Source organism: Glandiceps talaboti, chromosome 2, assembly GCF_964340395.1.
Source record: "Glandiceps talaboti chromosome 2, keGlaTala1.1, whole genome shotgun sequence".
Classification (NCBI taxonomy): domain Eukaryota; kingdom Metazoa; phylum Hemichordata; class Enteropneusta; family Spengelidae; genus Glandiceps; species Glandiceps talaboti.
The window spans coordinates 26746757-26765406 of NC_135550.1; the positions used below are offsets into that span (position 1 = coordinate 26746757).

The 18650-nt window shown below is 34.6% G+C and overlaps 1 protein-coding gene across 3 annotated transcripts; it reads right to left on the minus strand.

Moving 5' to 3' along the window:
• Window positions 1–4628: 4628 nt before the first annotated feature.
• Window positions 4629–18362, minus strand: LOC144448241 (reticulon-1-A-like). 3 transcript variants are annotated; one of them, XM_078138418.1, is made up of 9 exons: window positions 17856–18362; window positions 17306–17344; window positions 15874–15981; window positions 9470–9677; window positions 8613–8751; window positions 7964–8033; window positions 7439–7485; window positions 6763–6821; window positions 4629–6001 (listed from the first exon to the last, which is right to left on the minus strand). In XM_078138418.1, the coding sequence occupies exons 1-9, from the start codon at window positions 18229–18231 to the stop codon at window positions 5959–5961; spliced, it is 1089 nt and encodes a 362-aa protein (XP_077994544.1). In that variant the 5' UTR covers window positions 18232–18362; the 3' UTR covers window positions 4629–5958. The 3 variants fall into 3 exon arrangements, with proteins under 3 accessions (XP_077994544.1, XP_077994535.1, XP_077994553.1); XM_078138409.1 differs by having other exon boundaries at window positions 15874–15984; XM_078138427.1 differs by lacking the exon at window positions 15874–15981 and having other exon boundaries at window positions 17856–18361.
• Between the last annotated feature and the right edge of the window lie 288 nt (window positions 18363–18650).

The following is an 18650-nucleotide window of genomic DNA, read 5'->3' on the forward strand; positions in this document are numbered from 1 at the left end:
TTAATACATTGAGTCACTTTACACGTTTCAGATCATGTACCGTACCCGAGTCCCGTACCGGTTTTTGAAGTGTGTTGCCGTACTGCGTTGTTTTTATTCGTAGCTAGTTTCAAAGGTGACAATCGCGATTACGTTTGTGAGCGAGTTTGACAGGTCACCGGCAAGTCACGTGATTGACACGTGGTTATGGCACGGCCTGGCAGTACACTGACTGACAGTATTCACTCACATATTGTTTCCGTGCCATTTTTCATATTTATAATGTTTCAAGGTATATATTTCTGGTTATTTGTATCTTTTTTGTGATGTCATTAATTATGTAAATGAATCATGAAAATTAAAAGCTACATCAACAAGCTGTACATAACTATAGGACAGTATGTTTTGTTATTGTGATGTATGTTTGTCCTGCTGGCTTCCAGGAATTGATCCAGCCAAACTTTGTACTTTATTTTATGATGGAAATAAGCTAAATCATGGCGGATAACTTCGTCCCAATTTCATTATTCGTACAGATCGTACGCGTACCATTTCAACGCGTCCGTTCAACTTAGTCCAGTTCTTGACAGTGACGCTGACTTCGTACTTTCACAGTCTAGTCGAGTCAATCCCATTGCTCAAGTCGGTATGTGGTTCAACCCTCATGGTGAACGAAGCGCAAACGGCGCATGTCAGTAGGTAGTCCTGCTTGCATACGGAGGAATTCGGGACTCGATTCTGACAATTGTCCCTCCCCCTCCGTCCTGCGAAGAGCCAGCCGTGAAATACGGACTTACTAAAAATGCTGGTAACTATGAATAAAATCGCCCAGTGGTCAAATATTAGCAATAAATCTATTATTTAGTCTGTTTACCTCATTTTGACTGCAAAAGTCCTATAGCGGATGACCAAAACTATCAAAATCGGAATTATATTATTAGGTATAGTGACGCATTACAAATAATGACAAATCGGAGATGTGTACCTTCGTATAATTGACATTTGTGCAAACTAAATGAAATTTCAAGCATACATGTGTAAGATATTGACTAATTACCAGGAATAATTCACACAAAGTATTTAATTATGCAAATGACTCATTAAAAGTAAAAACTACATCAACAAGCTTTACAGGACATGGTACTGACTTTCAGCTCATAGGCTCATAGCCTTCTTAGCTGTAATTGACATGATTGATATGTGTATGCAACAAATTATTCTGTCTAAATAACTGAAAATCGTTAATTATGCTGTTGACCCATCCGGGACGTTTCTCAAAACCCAGTGAGCAAGTTTTCGTTGGAATTGATTATTGATGCGTTTGCAATTGCATGACAGATCAGGAGGACCACAGACACTCGTTTCCCGAGTTATGTTTCAAATATTATAAAATATCAATATTGACATATTTAGCCGATAATATGCGACAGGGGTAAAATAATACGTGTTACATGATCCTAGAAACCCGTGCTATTTTACCCCTTTCACATATTATCGGCCGAATATATATTATCGATACATATCTCGCGTCACATGTGTCTGTGAGGACTGGGATAATTATAGAAGTCTTAAAGGCAAGCTTCTAACACTATAAGCTAAGTAAGTACAAGAGAGCCACCGGGTTTATGTAAAACACAATCCATTTCATATGTAGAGTTTCTTTCCTGCAAGTACTGTGTTAACTTTATTAAACGTATTCCATAGATCTTAGGGACCGGTCAGTTTCTCCAGCCTGGGGGGGGGGGGGGCGGTGGATTCTTAAATCGGGCCGACAAAAAGTCACTGACCCCCCTATCTGTAAAACCCCAAACAGGCTGACCCCCCCCTATCACTTAATTCTAAAACATGATGACCCCCCCCCCCCATATATGATATTTGCATGAGTGACAGGTATTTTTTGATCGTGACTCAGTGTGGACTGCTTGACTGTCTTGCATCTACTTTATAAGATTCCGGGTTAGCACTATCATATTTATAATTATTGACTACACAGGGTAAATATATTCGAAAAGGAGTTTAATAGCATCTTGGCAGTGAAAGGTAGGAAAGCTTGAGAAGGGAAAATGTACATCTCTTATGGGGGTCCTAGGGGGTCTCCCCCTAGAAACCCAGGAGGTTTTTAACTCTGAAAAGTCAATTTTGAGACTATTCAGACATTTTCAGAAAATAATTTCCAAGCTTTACAAGACAACACCAACATGTAAAAACATTTTTGAAATATAGTTTGATAGGATCTTGACAGTAAGAGGTAGGGGGAAGATCTTGAGACTAGGATGTGTACACCTCATGTGGGGGGGTCCTAGGGGGTCTCCCCCTAGAAGCCCTGGGGGTTTTTAACTCTGAAAAGTCCATTTTGAGACTATTCAGACCCTTTCAGACAATAATTTCCAAGCTTTACAAAACAACACCAACATGTTAAAAGCAACTACATAGGGTTGAAATACTTTTGAAATATACTTTGATAGCATCTTGACAGTAAGAGGGGAAGAGCTTGAGACTGGGATATGTCCACCTCATGTAGGGGGTCTGAGGGGGTCTCCCTCTAGAAACCCTGGAGGATTTTTAATGGTATTAAACTTTTCTTAAATATTTTCACCCTATTCTAATTTGATATGATATTGTCTTTTCAAGATCTGAAACGTTTGCCAAGATAGTCTAAAATTGCCTTAAACTCCAAATCTCCCCTACCAATGATACTACCATTATAGATGTGCTGACCTTTACTACATGTATATAATGATGCCATTTAAACTTTTTAAGAACATATTTCAACCCTTAGTGTAAGTTATAAAGAATAGTTTCTGATACTTGCTGTCTTGTAAAGCATGGATTAAGTTATTGCTTGAAGGGGTCTGAATAGCCTAAATATTGGCCAAAAGTTTAATACCATTATGACAGTAAAAAGGTTGTTGGTGTATCTGATTGTTGGTTGAATGTATGAGTGACCTCTGGGGGTGAGGGAGTCCTTGGGGTTTTTCCCCTGGCAGATCTGGAGTTTTTTGCTTGAGATACTAAGGCAGTGTTTAGGTTATTCATAACCTTTGAGGTAATATTTCCAAGCTTCGAAAAGCTAACGTAAAACGTTTTTAAATGAGTTTCTCATATCACACGTAACATTAGTATATAGGGGCATTAATATTACATGTATAATAAAGTCACCGGTATGTTAGAGAACTTTAGGTGGTCATACCTAGTGTATAATAGTAACTAGAATCTGATGACATGTGGTGATTTGTAGTGTCAATAGCATGACGAGTAGAACAATTTAGATTAACTTCATTTATAAACTATCTATGAAAATTACCATTACGAAACCTTCAAGTTCACTTTTGCCCCAAACTGCAATATAAGCGAAGCATTGATTGTGAAACAGCCAAGCATTTACATGACATGTTCTGTAACTAGTGTGGTAGGTAGGTAATACCGGTACATGTATATGAATATGTATAGTTAGTTAAACTACACACACACACACACACACACACACACACACACACACACACACACACACACACACACACACTAATAAGTAATGTTAAAGAATTCATGTAAGAAACAGGAACAAGAACAAATATTGACATGTACCACATTTCAGACAAGGCTATATTCCATTGTAGAAAGGATTTTTTTCTTCCATCACAATCTAAAACACAATGACCCCCCCCCCCATCCACAATTTTCAAAACAGCATGACCCCCCTACTGCCAATTTCAAAAACAGGGTGACCCCCCCCCCTACCAATCCACCGCCCTCCCCCCCCGGCCGAAGAAACTGACCGGTCCCTTAGTATAACATTTTCTCAGGGTTAGTCTTGTACTCTCTTAAAATTGTCGCACGGTGGCGCTATTAATCCTGATTCCAACCTTTTGTGACCGCCTGAAGGGTAATCTTGCCAAGCATCACAGCAGACAATAAAATCATGTTGATTTCTCTGATGCCACTGAAGAAATGTTTCTCATCAAATTAAACATATCAATTAGATTTAATATTTCAGATTTAAATTAGTAGTTGTTGTGGAATGTTACTCTGATATGAATATCCATAAGCTGACTCCATGGGACATTTGGATCATTTATTTCACAATTGTGGTGTGTGGCCAGGATTGTCAGGAAACTTTACTGAATATTAGTCAGTGTAGTGCCTTAAAGTGTACTTGTAAATCCCAAATACATAGTTTGTAAGGCTCCAATTTTGTCTAATTTTAATGTACGTCATTTATCACATGACCCAACATCAGGATGACATCTCTTACACTAGTGCAAGTATCAGCAAAACAGAGGTTATATGGAGTGCAGTTCAGACTAGACGACATCCTTTTCAGTTCCTACTTGCACACATCACTGATTTTTATCTTTCTCCTAGAGATCTAAAGGTAGATCTCCACCAAGTAATGAAGCAGATATGATGGCCTGCAGTTGTTTTAAACTACACACACACACACACACACACAATTCTTCTCCCAAAATAGCATTGCTACTGTACTTTTGGAATTGGAAAATATATTGCTTATGGTTCCAATTAAATTAAACAGTGAAATCGGAACTGCAAATTAGAATCAGACATTTGATGATGTGTCTTCTGTTGACAAAGTGAATGTTAACGACAAAATGTATGTACGAGTGAAGGAAAAGAATGAGAAGACAGAAATCTTATTTTTCTACATATTTATTGATTAATTAACAGGATGATTACATTTATTGTGATATCAATTCAATATTTTCCAAGTAACTGCAGAATCTGTTTAGATTTGCAGATTTGCACAGACAAAAAAAAACAAACAAATGAAACAAAAAAACAAAAAAACAAAGCAATCATCCCTGGCTTTGAAGTATATCAACGGAAATTCCAAGGGTAAAATTATCCAACAAAATTGCAAATAACAATTATGAAGGCAACTAAGTTTAAGTCTTGTGTAAACAAGCATTTGCTAGTTTACAAAATATTCATAATACACAACTTCATGAAAAAACACATGAATTTCATTGTGAAAAAGGTGGCTCAAATGTGTGGGGAATCTAAAAAACACCTACGATCAAGCCTAAGGGAGAGCTGAAGCAGAATGATACCAAAGTTATGAAATTGTGTGGGGACAGTAATGAACGAGATTCGAAGGATCTAATAATATACATAACAACACAACTACACTGACTGAAGGCACAATCAAATGTTTATCAAAGCACATTTCATATATCACACATCAATGATTTATTAAAAACTGATATACCCAATTTTGCTTTCAGGTTGTTGACAAGAGTAATCACTTGAAAAAATACAAAGTACTTTTAACGCTATCACCTAAAACAGGCAAGCAAGGGGGCTGCAACAGCTACTGTACTGAACTAACGGCAAACTAAACACTGACTATTTGGCAGGATATAATAAGCTGCCGAAAAATAACACAACATACAAATTTACATATCATCAAACATACAGCCCTTGTATTGCAACATAAAATTTGTAAATTGTAAACACTATATAAACTTTGGAAGGCGAAACAATTCATCACACGGTAACACTATCTTACAGAAGATTTGAGTTGGCATTCTGCATGCATAAAGGTAGTAGATAGTACATCAACAAATCACGTCCGCGTCCATTGTTCAAATATCAAAGGACACACTGTCTGAATCCATTTATTAGCAAAAAACTTCTGACTGACAAAACATTAAATTCATGATATTGTAGAGCACAAGAGACATATCTATTTCATAGAAAATGACTTTTTTTTTTACAATAGCAAGAAATGGTATGTTGAAATATTCTGGTGGCTACACTAAACTTTCCTTGTTGAATGAGACTGTTAGACGTGAACACTACATGTTGACACTGTATTTCACGCTTTTTATAGACTTGGAGCTTTTACTTACACTCTTACTTAGTTTGACTATATTTGTATTTTTTTCACCCTATTTTTAACCCGACCTATTCTCACATGCGTACCTAAAGGCAGTTTCTCTATGCTATTGGTATTGCAGCATTTTATGCTGTTTTCTTCTTTAACAGCGGTACTTTGGCCTGGACCCTGCAAATAATATATATTCAAAAAGCCATGCATTAGTAACTGATCCACATTATATTTTATTATATACCAATCTACAGTGATACAATCAATCACATTAGTCAGAACAGATTTGTCACGAGACAAACACGAGATCAATCAGTCTTGAGAAACACAGTAATAAAATTTTAATGAAAATATTTCCATTTCATATGAGCAACAAATGAAAGCACATCTTAACACACGCCCTACTTCTGAGGCAGATTAAGACAGTACTTTAAAACAAATGACAATATTCAATCAAAATATTCTACAAATCAGTCACATTTTGTATACTGCAAATCACATCAAAGTACATTTCCCATTGATATTTGAGACTTTTATGTCCACATGGTTTGCCATATACCACATCTTTAAACTTTCATCAAGTACCAATTTGTCATTACAAAGTCAAGATACACAACCAAAATACTTTGTTTTATGTCTATGCCTTCCTCATGACAACCTAATAATGATATTATCATCATCATCATTATCATTATTACTGCTACTACATGATTGTTGTAAAAAACACAGTATTGAAGTCTTTTAGTCTTAGTTTTATCTTGTCCAAGATGATAAATTTGTTAAACTGGCAAGTCTATTTATTACATTATCATGGCATTGATTCCAAATCTTTCCATCCATGGTGAAAGTATACACAAGAGTACAAATCAATGACTAAAATTGAAAGGAGAAAACCACACATAGCACTGGAAAAGTATAAAATGGCTTCATTTACTCACTTTGCCATGACATCCTTTACTTGTTTGTTCACAAGATCAATGTAGTTGTCAATCTTTTCCTGAAGAGAGATTGAAATCAATACATATCAACGTCTCTATAGAACAGAATACAAAGAAAATCATCAAACCATACACTATACAAGGGCACTTCCTGCTTTCCATGACAAAATTTACATGACAATTCTTTGCAATCTTGTATCTCTGTTTGATGCAAAAACATTTCCATTTATAAAGCAACTAACAAGAAATATTTGATTAAAAACCAAACCATTATTTGATATTAGTCTAGGTACACAAGTCTATTGAGAAGGGCCTTCATCAAAATAAATTGTACTTATTTCCTTCGATACCTTAAGAAATATCAAAGTGCAAGGCTATGATTCAACTGAACACATACAAATGTAACATGACATGAAATAAATGATTGACAGAATGACTGGATTTATTAAAATGCATCAGAGATAAAATGTCTCCTTTTGTTAGAAATATTGAGAGGTATGGATTAAGCCACTAAGACTTCCCAATATGACATCACAGTATCTGTGTTGGTATGCACATATTTCTGAGCTAGTATGCAATAACAACATAGCATATGTACAGGAACGTGTCGGATGCACCCAATAAATAGATCTACTACACATGGCACAGTATGAATACTAATAGCTAATAATCTTACCTGGTGCAGCTCATACACTTTGGGCATGGTGAACAGGCCAATGAAACCTAAAATGTCAAATGAAACCATTATAATTATATCAAGGATAAAGAGGCAATGAAAAACAGTTTTTAGTGATCTTGATTATATAATAAAATTTTATGTGAAACTCACAGTTTGTCACAATATGTGTCTGTCTATCCATTGATCCTTAACAAATTGAGTACAAAAAACGACTTGATTTTATGACTACTTTTTGCATCTAAGTGATCCTTTTTGTAATTCTAGATAACATATAATTGTTATATCCAACAGTGAAGTGAATGACCTACAAGAACTGACTGTATACAATACTCTCAATTTGTCCGCCTAACTTGTTACATTAGAATGATCATGAAGTATCTTGTAGTATCTGACTTATTGATATACACAAAATCGTAATGTTTTCACCATACATCATTAGTGTACCAAAATTAGGTATACTAATGATGTACAAGAAAGTCGCCATTTTCAAGTTATGATTTTGAATTAAGAGAAATGACTTACCCAAGATAAGTAGTGTAAGACCATTAAACCATCCTCCAATGTATGTCAGTAACCATAGCATCACAGCAAACTGTTCAATACACAAATAAAAATATATAATTTAGAGTCAAGTCATGCCAGGAAAATGCTGAATCCTCTGTTGCCACACACCTGAACATAAATATTCCATAACGAAGTACTCAAAACCCCCTCTAACACAGTGATATGTGGGATACTATCTCATTCATCCCAAGGACTGTCAGAATATGACAAATTAACACATATCATGATTACTCCTAAATGTCATATACTGTAAATTTGTATATGCAATTTTTTTTGAAAACATGTAAATAATTTTAAAATTAATTTTTAACTAAGACTGTGCCTATCAGTTTTAAACTCGATAAATTTAGGTGTAAAACATGGATATCAGTATTTGAACTGTATAAGAATTGATATAGGGTATTTTTATTAGTGCTATGGTTTCACATTAGACATTCAATATTAAGGTTTTCCCATACTGTGAGATTTGAATAGACCAAAGAGATTTGTACTTGTGCTATAATGTAGACATCTAAATACAAATTTGGAAAGCTATAAACACTACATTGGTAAGAACAGAAATATGTCAATGATGACATTTGAGAAGATAACACAATGAATTATTTACTTTAATGGAATCTACCAGGTCTTCAACCAGGAAGAGGCGACGGAGTTCCTTGGCAACACAAGAAAGGTGTTCACAGACATGGTTTACGATCTTGTCAACTTTGTCACTGGGAACCTCAATGTCAGATTCCAAGAATGGCCTGTTAAAAAAGATAATGCAGACTGTGGTTAGAGTTGACCAATTTTAACGGATGAATCTGTGTCAATGTGTTCAGAATCATACCTCACTTATGACTCATACTAATAGCATTTGTGAAATTGTATTCAAATGAAAAAATCCCTTACTTTGTTAAATATCGTACAGAAAAAAATAATGATAAAAATATATATTTAGACTGTACAAATCACCTGCTGTTCACTGAATTCTTCTGTGTTTAATTTCATTGTTTGACTTTGATAAGAACTGTGCATGTGTTGAATTACAAGACATGTTTAATTCACAGCATCATATCAACTCTGACACAGCTGTCATCTCTATTCTACTGCAATGGGCTCTTGAGATGTTGTCAAGGGAGTGGGCTACACTCCTCAATCAGTACACCATTTGTGCATGACTACATTGCTTTGATTATGTATCTTTCAACAAAGTTACCCATGGAAAATTTAGCAGCATAAAGTCAAGTGATTTTAATTCTATGAATATAGAATTTCAGTTAAACAGAGATGCCATGGGGAAAGAGGTATAATATGTGTGATAATGCAACATCCATCTGGTATTGGTAAATGCAACTCTTCATACATAGTGTGAGATTGCAACACCTTGCATTACACAACCACAGATAATCAGATTATAATGACTAATACTGTAATCAGATATCAGACTTTAATATCACTAAACTCCACAACCTATTTACTCACTTGAATGGATTTCCTTCACCAGTTTTCTGTACAGCTTGCAAGACAGTCTTGTAGACACGGAAACTGATGGTGACCGTAAGAACAGCCAACGAAAGATACGCTATCACACTAATAAGGGAGTTGAAGCTGAGAGATAACAGGAGAAACAGCACACTGCCAAACACAATACCCGACTTCTTAAGATCACGCCAGTATATCAATTCTACAACTGTAAAACAAAGAATTTCAAATCAAATTAAATTAAATCATAACATATCCATTAAACTCAGTAAGTCTCATTGAAATTTACACTACAGTGTCAGACACATGCCTTCATGTCTCTGTGAAGATGAAGTGATCATGTGAAATGCAGCTCAGGAATAGAGAATTTCCTTTAATATAGGGAACATGCATGACAGCAAAAAATAGGAAAATCAGCATTTTGGATGCATGCTTTCTGTGAATAAGCAGAAAATTAGCATTATTATAGCAAGGAAAACTACAATTGCATTAATTAAGTTCTTTATTTGGATGTGATAATTTGATTAATTTTATCAATAGTACCCATTATATTCATCAATTGATTCCAATATACTCAAAGTAATGCTGGTAACTGACATACACATGGAATTCATACTTGTCTGTTCTACTATGACCTGTAGTAACATGGTTAGTCAAGGTTAGCAATACAGCTAAGAATAACAATTTTGCAAATTTGTATAGAAAATGGCAACAAGTTTAGGTGTTAGCTGAAACAATACCACTGACTGAATGATGCAGCTTCATTTATGTTCACATGAGTGGTATTTCTAATAACTAAAAACTAATCACATGAAATTCCTATGTACATGTACAGCAATTACAAATGATCAAGTTTCTGTCATCGCCACAGTGTGAGTCATGAACCTCCATTACAAGTTGAATCATCAAGTTTCATAGACTAGAAAAGCATAGAAATTTGCCAATTATTACAAAATGAATGAAAAAAGACAGCCATTCACAGTCCAGTTGTACTAGTAAGTTGAAGGCCACATTTATGATGCATGTTTTGTAGAAAGGATATTTAGAAGTCCTACCCCAGAGGTACATATTCCCAGCTAGTTGATATTATTAATATAATATCACATTCAACTCACACTATTGCTGTCATTCAAGTTCTTAGACATATGTGATATATGATGGAATACCTTGTCTGAAAAACACACAGCTATTACCTTCAGTACATGAACATTTAATAAACTGATTAGTGTTATTTCTTTCATAAAAGTATTCATCTAACAGCAGGAGATGGCACCTAATATAATAATAAATACACAGTGTTCATACAATACATACAGAGATCAAGTGAATTTGCAAAACATACAAACTATGTGAAAAATCAATACTAGTGTTCTGCCTTCACAGAATCTAATTGGGTATTGTTTCTTGATAAGAACATTCCTTGAAATTATTATAACTAGTATTATGACATAATTATCTTATTAAAGCCATGTAAAATATGAAATGTAGATCTGTTCAAAATCTACCAAAATAATAAGTTATAATATTATGATGAATTATTCCTAACAGTACTAGAAATGGAAAGGCGTTTTACAGTATTACAAAAATGGTTCAAATGTCAGACTAACTTCAACAGTGGAACATGACATTATACTTAAAATAACAAAAACGGTTATCTTTTCAGTTATAATATCATTATATTTATCAAATCTTTTTTTCAAAATTTCACAACAATCCTGATATATAATATATATTTGCTTTGAACAGTATATCTGCTATGGTTACTTTGTGATTATAAACCTAGTATGCAATATACTAATGGATACTTGGACATCAATGCTACAAGATTTCAAGACCTGATGATTCATATTAGATTTGGCATATTCTACTAAGGAAAAATCAGTCACTTCCTGAGAAGTGACTGATGAGAATTGTCATGAAATGAAATGAAACATTTTTGGTGAAACATGCATGAATGCAATATTAATAGTGAGCAGTAACAAAAGGGTCAAATTTGCAATAAAATATGACGAGTGCAAAAAATGTATTGAAATATCAACTGACATTACAGGAGGAGATGAACATAGAAAGGCCTTCGTGTGAAATGATAATATTTTTTCCCCCAAATACACTGAAATTAGCATGGATCCAGCAAGGCATGCATGGACAAAAACAAATAAAGGAACATGCAAATTATAACAAATAATTTATGATGATCTAAAATAGTGATGAAAACAACATAGAAATAGACAATTGTCAAAAACGTATTAAAAATAACTACATGTATGTCATCTAATTACATTGCAAGTTCTGCAGGGCAATGTTATTGGCAAGCTTCGTAATTAGTTAACCATATCAATGCATATTTAAATGATTTAAATTAATGGATGAGAGGAAGAGAAACTGACACGGAATTAAAATAGATGACGTTGATGGGTAGCAATGTACAACAAGCAGCTTTCCTTCTTTAGTGGTACAAACATGGCTTAGTCACTTAAATGGCTATCTCAACACAATGTTATCGCATACTAGGCCAGCCACTACAACATTCTGGCAAGACTAAATTCTATACATGATAATGTTATGTACATGTATTCCATTTCCACTAAAAAATCATTGGTACTCCAGACCAATTGTAAAATGATAGATATAAGAAAGCAAACTCAGAATTTTATGGCCAATATGCAGAAAAATAAACAAGCAGTCAGTTCAGTTGAGAATGAAGACGATGATACTGATAAATGTTTTATAAATTATCACTTGGGGCCTCAACAAGGAGTTTTTTTTCCATGGAATTGTGCCACTCACAAAGGAAATGCAAACAACCATGATATTAGACAGCTTATTAATTCCATTTTTTTAAAAATAGTCTACTCAAAAAGTATTCTTTGCATTATATTTCCTTTTTTATCTAAATTTGGCCTGCTGTTTACATTCAATGGAAATAAATAATGTAAATTTTTTGAAAATTACACCACAATCAATAATAGAGAAGGAATACAGTTTTACAATTTAAAATTGCAGACAAACACTGTCATAGACACATAGTAATCTATAGTCACTTACATTCTCCCTACTTAAAACCTAATTTAGGACAAATATGGTCTATTTAACATTTCGTATTTCAGCTTCCAGGAAGTAAACTGTTACTTCAGTGATCCATAGCAGTGGTCAGACACAAATTGACTGCAGCCATACATTTCATGCCTAATATATCACAACAAATGGTAGTTAAGACAGCATGGATGAATTTTGACATTAACATGTTTTTATTACCCTTATCTGCCCCTTTCTTTAGGTATTCATGACTTTCTCCTTCAAATTCAAAATTATGTAACATCTTTCTTCATCAGCCTTAATTTGTCCATCATATTTTTCTATAATTTATCAGTAGGAATGCTTGAGTTAAAGCTGCCCTCTCTCTCTCACACTATCACAGGGCTTCTTGCATTCTTCACATCTGCAGCATTTTAATGGCTTTCATCTAGGACTGAACCCCAAATAATATTACCTTGAACTTTCCCATTACCCTATTTACATATCTCTAGTGGCTTTCCTTCCCATTGGATGTGGATTACACATATATTATTTTATCTCAAAGACAAATACACCAATTTTATTTAAAACTGAGAATACATAATGCGCAATTGTGGTATACGAAAATTAATCTGTTGCCTATTGAGATATAATAATACTAAAGCACTTTATTTCTCATCAATATTATTTGTACTACTTACATGAATTATACAAAATGATTTACTTAACTCTCTGGGGTCCAATTATTTTTAAATTATATGATCACAAAAGAGGGTGTCAGTGCTATTCATTTCTTGGGTGTGAACTGGGTTACCTGAAACACCATCCTCATTAGTAGTAAGGTCGAAGGTTACATAACAGTAGTCCTATCTATTTCATTTTTACTCATAAAAAGACGCTGGGGATGTGGGCAGTTTCAGGACTAAAAGAACCATTCTATTACTTGATGTGTTTTATTGATAACCATTGAAAATCATTAGGCACCTAAAGTTTATCACTGCATCACCTACTTACAATCATGTGAGCTGATGCAACCTATTTACATACAATAAAAAAAAATCTAAAAAAAAAAATCAAATGAAGCAAAATTCCAACAAATATGCTAACTATTGATTTATTGATACTGCAAAGTGAACAGCTGCCAGTACTGTGTCTATAATTTTTTTTTTAAATTCTCCATCGAAGAAAACACTGGTCAGTACAGTTAGAGAATTTAAGATACTGCTGTTATTATGACCCTTAGAAAGGAGATGGGAAAACAAGTAGCTTCATGGTGTTCACCATCAATAGGAATGACTCCCACTAAACTTTAAGTGTTGTACTGTTGTTTGTAGTTGCATAGTTATAATTTAAAACAACTCATGTTAGTGATCATATTGTTTTACAAAGTACCAGCATAATCATTTTACAGGATCCATCATTCTATTATAAGATTTATGAATCACAGAACTGATTATCCCCCTATAATCATAGAAATAGTTAACCTTTGATCTTTGCCCTCAATGAGACAGTTCATCCTGACAGTACAAACTAGATATGACAATTCACATTATTATAATATCATTATCATTATCAAAGCTGTCAACACATATCAGGAAATGTTTACAATTATCGGAGTCACCTACCATGGCCATGAACATGAAGACCTAGAAGCATTCACAGTATCACATGACAGTACTACTACTGCATCAAATTTCAAGGGTTGTGCCTTACTTGATAATCAGGCTGAGGAGCCACTCCCTAAATTCAAAGCACATACCTGATTGCACCAACAGCTTCATATTTTGATCAATTCTTGCCATTATTCACACATAAATTTTCATTTCTTCTGGTGATTTTGATTCACAAATCTTAAAATACCTCAAAATGAGTGAGAGGTTGAATTCAGTGAATTTAGATTTGATAATGGAAATAAATTCAGTAATCCATTGACAGCATTTGTGTTGAGTCTACCACTGAAGTATTCTCTTTTAATTTTCCATTTATATAACAGAAGTGTTTGCACTTAATGGTAGTCAGGGTTATGTTATGCATATTAATTAGCTACAAATACATTAAACATGTAGACAAAGTCTTCAATCTCATGCATGTTGACTCCCAAATGACACTGTCTGCTATTTTTGACTGTTGATCAGACACATGTCTCTAAGTACATGCAGAACAGCACTAATCATCCACTCTGCTCAATAACATCATAGGTTTAGGCTGGTCACGTCCGGTCACAAGTGAATTACACGATTTCAAAATCGGTAACTTTGTGACATTTGTGCAACTTATCTTATAGAAACTGTATTTATCTATCATCAAAAGGGATTCTTCTGAATGCAAATACTGATACTTTTTTTTAAAAGATGACTTTTTGGTTTTGGATTATACAATTGCAACCTATTACACTAAAGTTATTTTTAGCTTGGACAGCACTGTTGAATTATTGGAATATTAAAGGTATCTTACACAAATGTGCACTTTGACTTGAATATCATTCTTTCCTGTCTGCTATGGTTAGATATGTGATGTCTCAGTCTACCTCATGCTGATAAGGCAAGCAACACAATCTTTCAGTCAAAAACCAACATTTGATAACTACCTAATTAATGATTTGCTACATTTCTGTACCAAATACACAAATGCAACTCACAAATGCATACTGTTGCTGCAAATAACTTAACTCTGTTGATCAGCCATGTTGTTTTCTCAATACAATTCAAACAGTTTTGTGCAAAGAGAATACCGAACCAAATAAAATGTAATATATGGTACATGATGAAGCTTAGGTGATCATGCTTGGCTAATACAGACTTGATTGCAAATGTGACTAGTTAGTATAAATTAATGAATTCACAAGAATCCAATTGGCAATTGTTAGTCTCTATGCTACTCAAAACAAAACCATCAGTCTACATGAATAATGGACATGGAAAATAAAACAAGCCAACATTGAATGAATTCAATGGATTTTTCATGCATACATATTGATTAAATCTTTTCCTTTACCAGTGAAAATAATATCACATTCATTGTAACAAAATAGATAAAACATGAAAAGAATTTTGTAACGAAATCATATAATTGTTGACTCATGTAATTGACTGAATGGGTTCTGCTGTTTTGATTCGCTAGAACATAATATATCTGCATCGATCACTTGCATCTTGACGGCTGGACCCAGTTACATTCATTATGTGCACAGTGACTGTTTCAACGCGACACAATGTGAACTGAAATCAGCTCCTGGCAATACACAGTTTTCATGCTGCAAAATCACAACAATTGAAGCGCTATTTTTCCAGACAACAATGGGAAAATTGTATGATATTGAAGTGTCTCTACACAACAGCCCATAACAAGCAAGCCGATTGCGAAGGAATCATGACCAGTACCACAATTACCTTGTTGGTTTTTATCGCAACTAGTAACCGTGTCATCCCCACTAGTTTGCTCCATCACATCTTTTGTCTCCTCGGCAATGTTACCATCATCGATCGGTTCTTGCATCTCTGCTGATATGAAAACAATTGCTGGCACAATCTAAACCTGTATCCTCAGTTTGACTGTTTCAGGATTTCATCTCAAGTGAGAATAATCAGCAGTGGCCTTGTACTAGATTAGTTGGTCTTAAATTAAATGATAATGTATGAGGAACGGTGTATGCATACTGATGATTTACCTGATGTACTGCCCTATTGTTATTCATGAACTGGCACTTGGTGAGAGGCTGCGATGGGTTGTTGAGGTTTGTCATTCTTCTACTTATGGAAATGACTCAGTCACTCTCATTTCATTCATAATGAACTCTGTACCATCACTGTGGTTATCTTTCCTACAAAGAACACCCCTTTACATACTGAACCCTATTTATTGATTTTGGTAGATGTTCTCTAGCCTGTCCCTGACAACCTAACTGAGTGACTCACGTGTCAATATTGACTCACCGTGATATTACTCTGTCTACTACAACAGGTCAAAGTCTTAGAATTTAGTTTCATTTGAGGCCCAGATGTAATTATAATTTCTGATATGTTAATTTGTTTGAATTAAAAAAATATACAGCAATAAAGGATTTCTGATACTTATTTGATCATCCTGTTCAAACTTGATAGAGGATTGTCAACATTATTTATATTTGCATTTGCTTGTGTACTGTTTATAAAATCCTTATCACTACATATTGACAAACCAATACACAAAAGAAGGCTTAAACTTATATTTTATATCTATTGGAGTAAACAGGTATGTGGTTCAAGGAGACTTACTAGTGTATTTGAAACTCACAAACTGAACTGACAATGTTAACATCACGCCCCTTTACATGCCTGTTTGTCAATGCAACAATAAAAATATAAATAACAAATCAACTAATACTAAAAATTAAAGTGGGTTATAATAATTCTGTCTGGTACTGTAACAGCTGGTTTAATTAAAAGGTTAATGGCCTTAGAAGGTTACTGAATGGTTTCAAAAGCCGACACCTAAGTAACACCAATGCTAAATTTGGAACCGAGGTCACATGCTTTCATTGCTCCAACTTTCCACTTTGTGACCTTCCCTCCATGTAAATTCATGCAAACATCAAAGATCTTAGCAGCAAAATAAAACAAGCAACACCAGCAAGATATCTATGGATTTCTGCATTTGAAAAGCTGGTCTAGGAAGCTGAAAAAAAGGGTTCAATGATAAATTATGATCAACAATAAATAGCACTTTTTATCGCACGTATCAACTCGCAGAAGTTTGACAGAGAGTCCTCCGTTTCTACCTGCAGTATAAAATGATATGACATAATGTTTTGAATTTGAATATAACAAATGAAAATGACTATACCTCTTGGATCCAGATTTTGTAGTCCGTCAAAAATACCCCCTGCAAGAAAACAAAACAAAACAAAGAACATTTTTATTATGCCTACACAAAACTGCATTGAGACTTTCTGATAGTGATATGCTTTTGAAATAAACCGCTTCCACTGCGACTGCGGATTTCCCAAGTTAGCTAATTTCCCAATTTTCTTCACTTCTCTTTTTTGTAATCCATACAATGCTAAATTGCCACACTTCTATAGAAATATTTAACACTTTTGATTTGTAACAAGAAAATTATTACCAAAAGGCAAATCTAAATTGTAATTGGCTTAACACTTACAGTAACTACCGTTACATTGAAAAGCTGGTCTACAGAACTGCACCGTCATGTACCGTTATATTGAAATCGTTGTATAGTAAAGCCATCGTGTACGTGATGTAGTGATGTTAAAGGAAGATGGAAAATGTACTTTGGGTGGGTCAATCCACGTTAGGTTCGAAATCCACAATCTTTGTAGAACAGGGTTTTCAATTAGATAATTATAAAAATAAGGATGATACATTTCCAGTACCTGTTTTAGACGGTTGCTCTTCTAATTCTATTACTGGAGGTTCTTCTGTTGGTGGTTTCGATTCTGGCTCTGGCTCCGGTTCGGGTTCTTGATCTTGTATACTCGTATCCGGATAGGTACTTTCAGGTTCTTCTCCATATGTTTCAGTAGAGGGCATTGGTGGGTCCGGATCACCAAAATTTAATAGTTGGGATGGCTCGGCCTCGGAACTCTGGACTGGGGCTGTGTATAGGTCTTCTTCTGCTGCTTCATCACGACCAGACGAGCTGACGGCCTCTTGGGCTGGGGTATCCAATTGAACAAAATCATCGTTTTCACCGTAAGGATTGGTTTCAGGAGGGGAGTTTACAGAACTCATAGGGTCAAATTCATCCATAGCTAAATTCCAAAATGACTACTAATACAACTTGCGAATTATTTGCCTACGCAATTGTCTATGAAAAATTTGTGCAATGCTATCAAATGACAATATGGCCGTTGCCGTACATTTATGAAGACGATAATGACGTAATGGCAAAGGTAGGGAGGGTTAGTGACATGCGCAGTCCAAATATCTCCGAAAAACGTTGAAAGGAATAATTATGTGATTTGATTTCGAGAAAAACGTGCGTCAAAGCGACATTTCTATTAAAAAAATAATTCCTACAGGAAACAAGAATGAACAACAAGTACGGAAAATCAGCATTCACACCTAACATGCATGAACTGTAGGAATAATATGACATCTTCAAAAATGTCAACTTCACTTTGATTGGCTAATAATTGACCTTAGGTCAGTATTCTCCTATCTTGACC

Excerpts from the sequence above, each read along its gene's own strand:
- LOC144448241 (XM_078138409.1), bottom strand. The coding sequence starts at position 18,231 with ATGGATGAATTTGACCCTATGAGTTCTGTAAACTCCCCTCCTGAAACC. Across the intron at positions 9,678-15,873 it reads TTGCGATAAAAACCAACAAG|TTGTAGAATTGATATACTGG; the intron begins GTAATTGTGGTA and ends TTTGTTTTACAG. Across the intron at positions 6,822-7,438 it reads AAGTGTATGAGCTGCACCAG|GAAAAGATTGACAACTACAT; the intron begins GTAAGATTATTA and ends ATCTCTCTTCAG.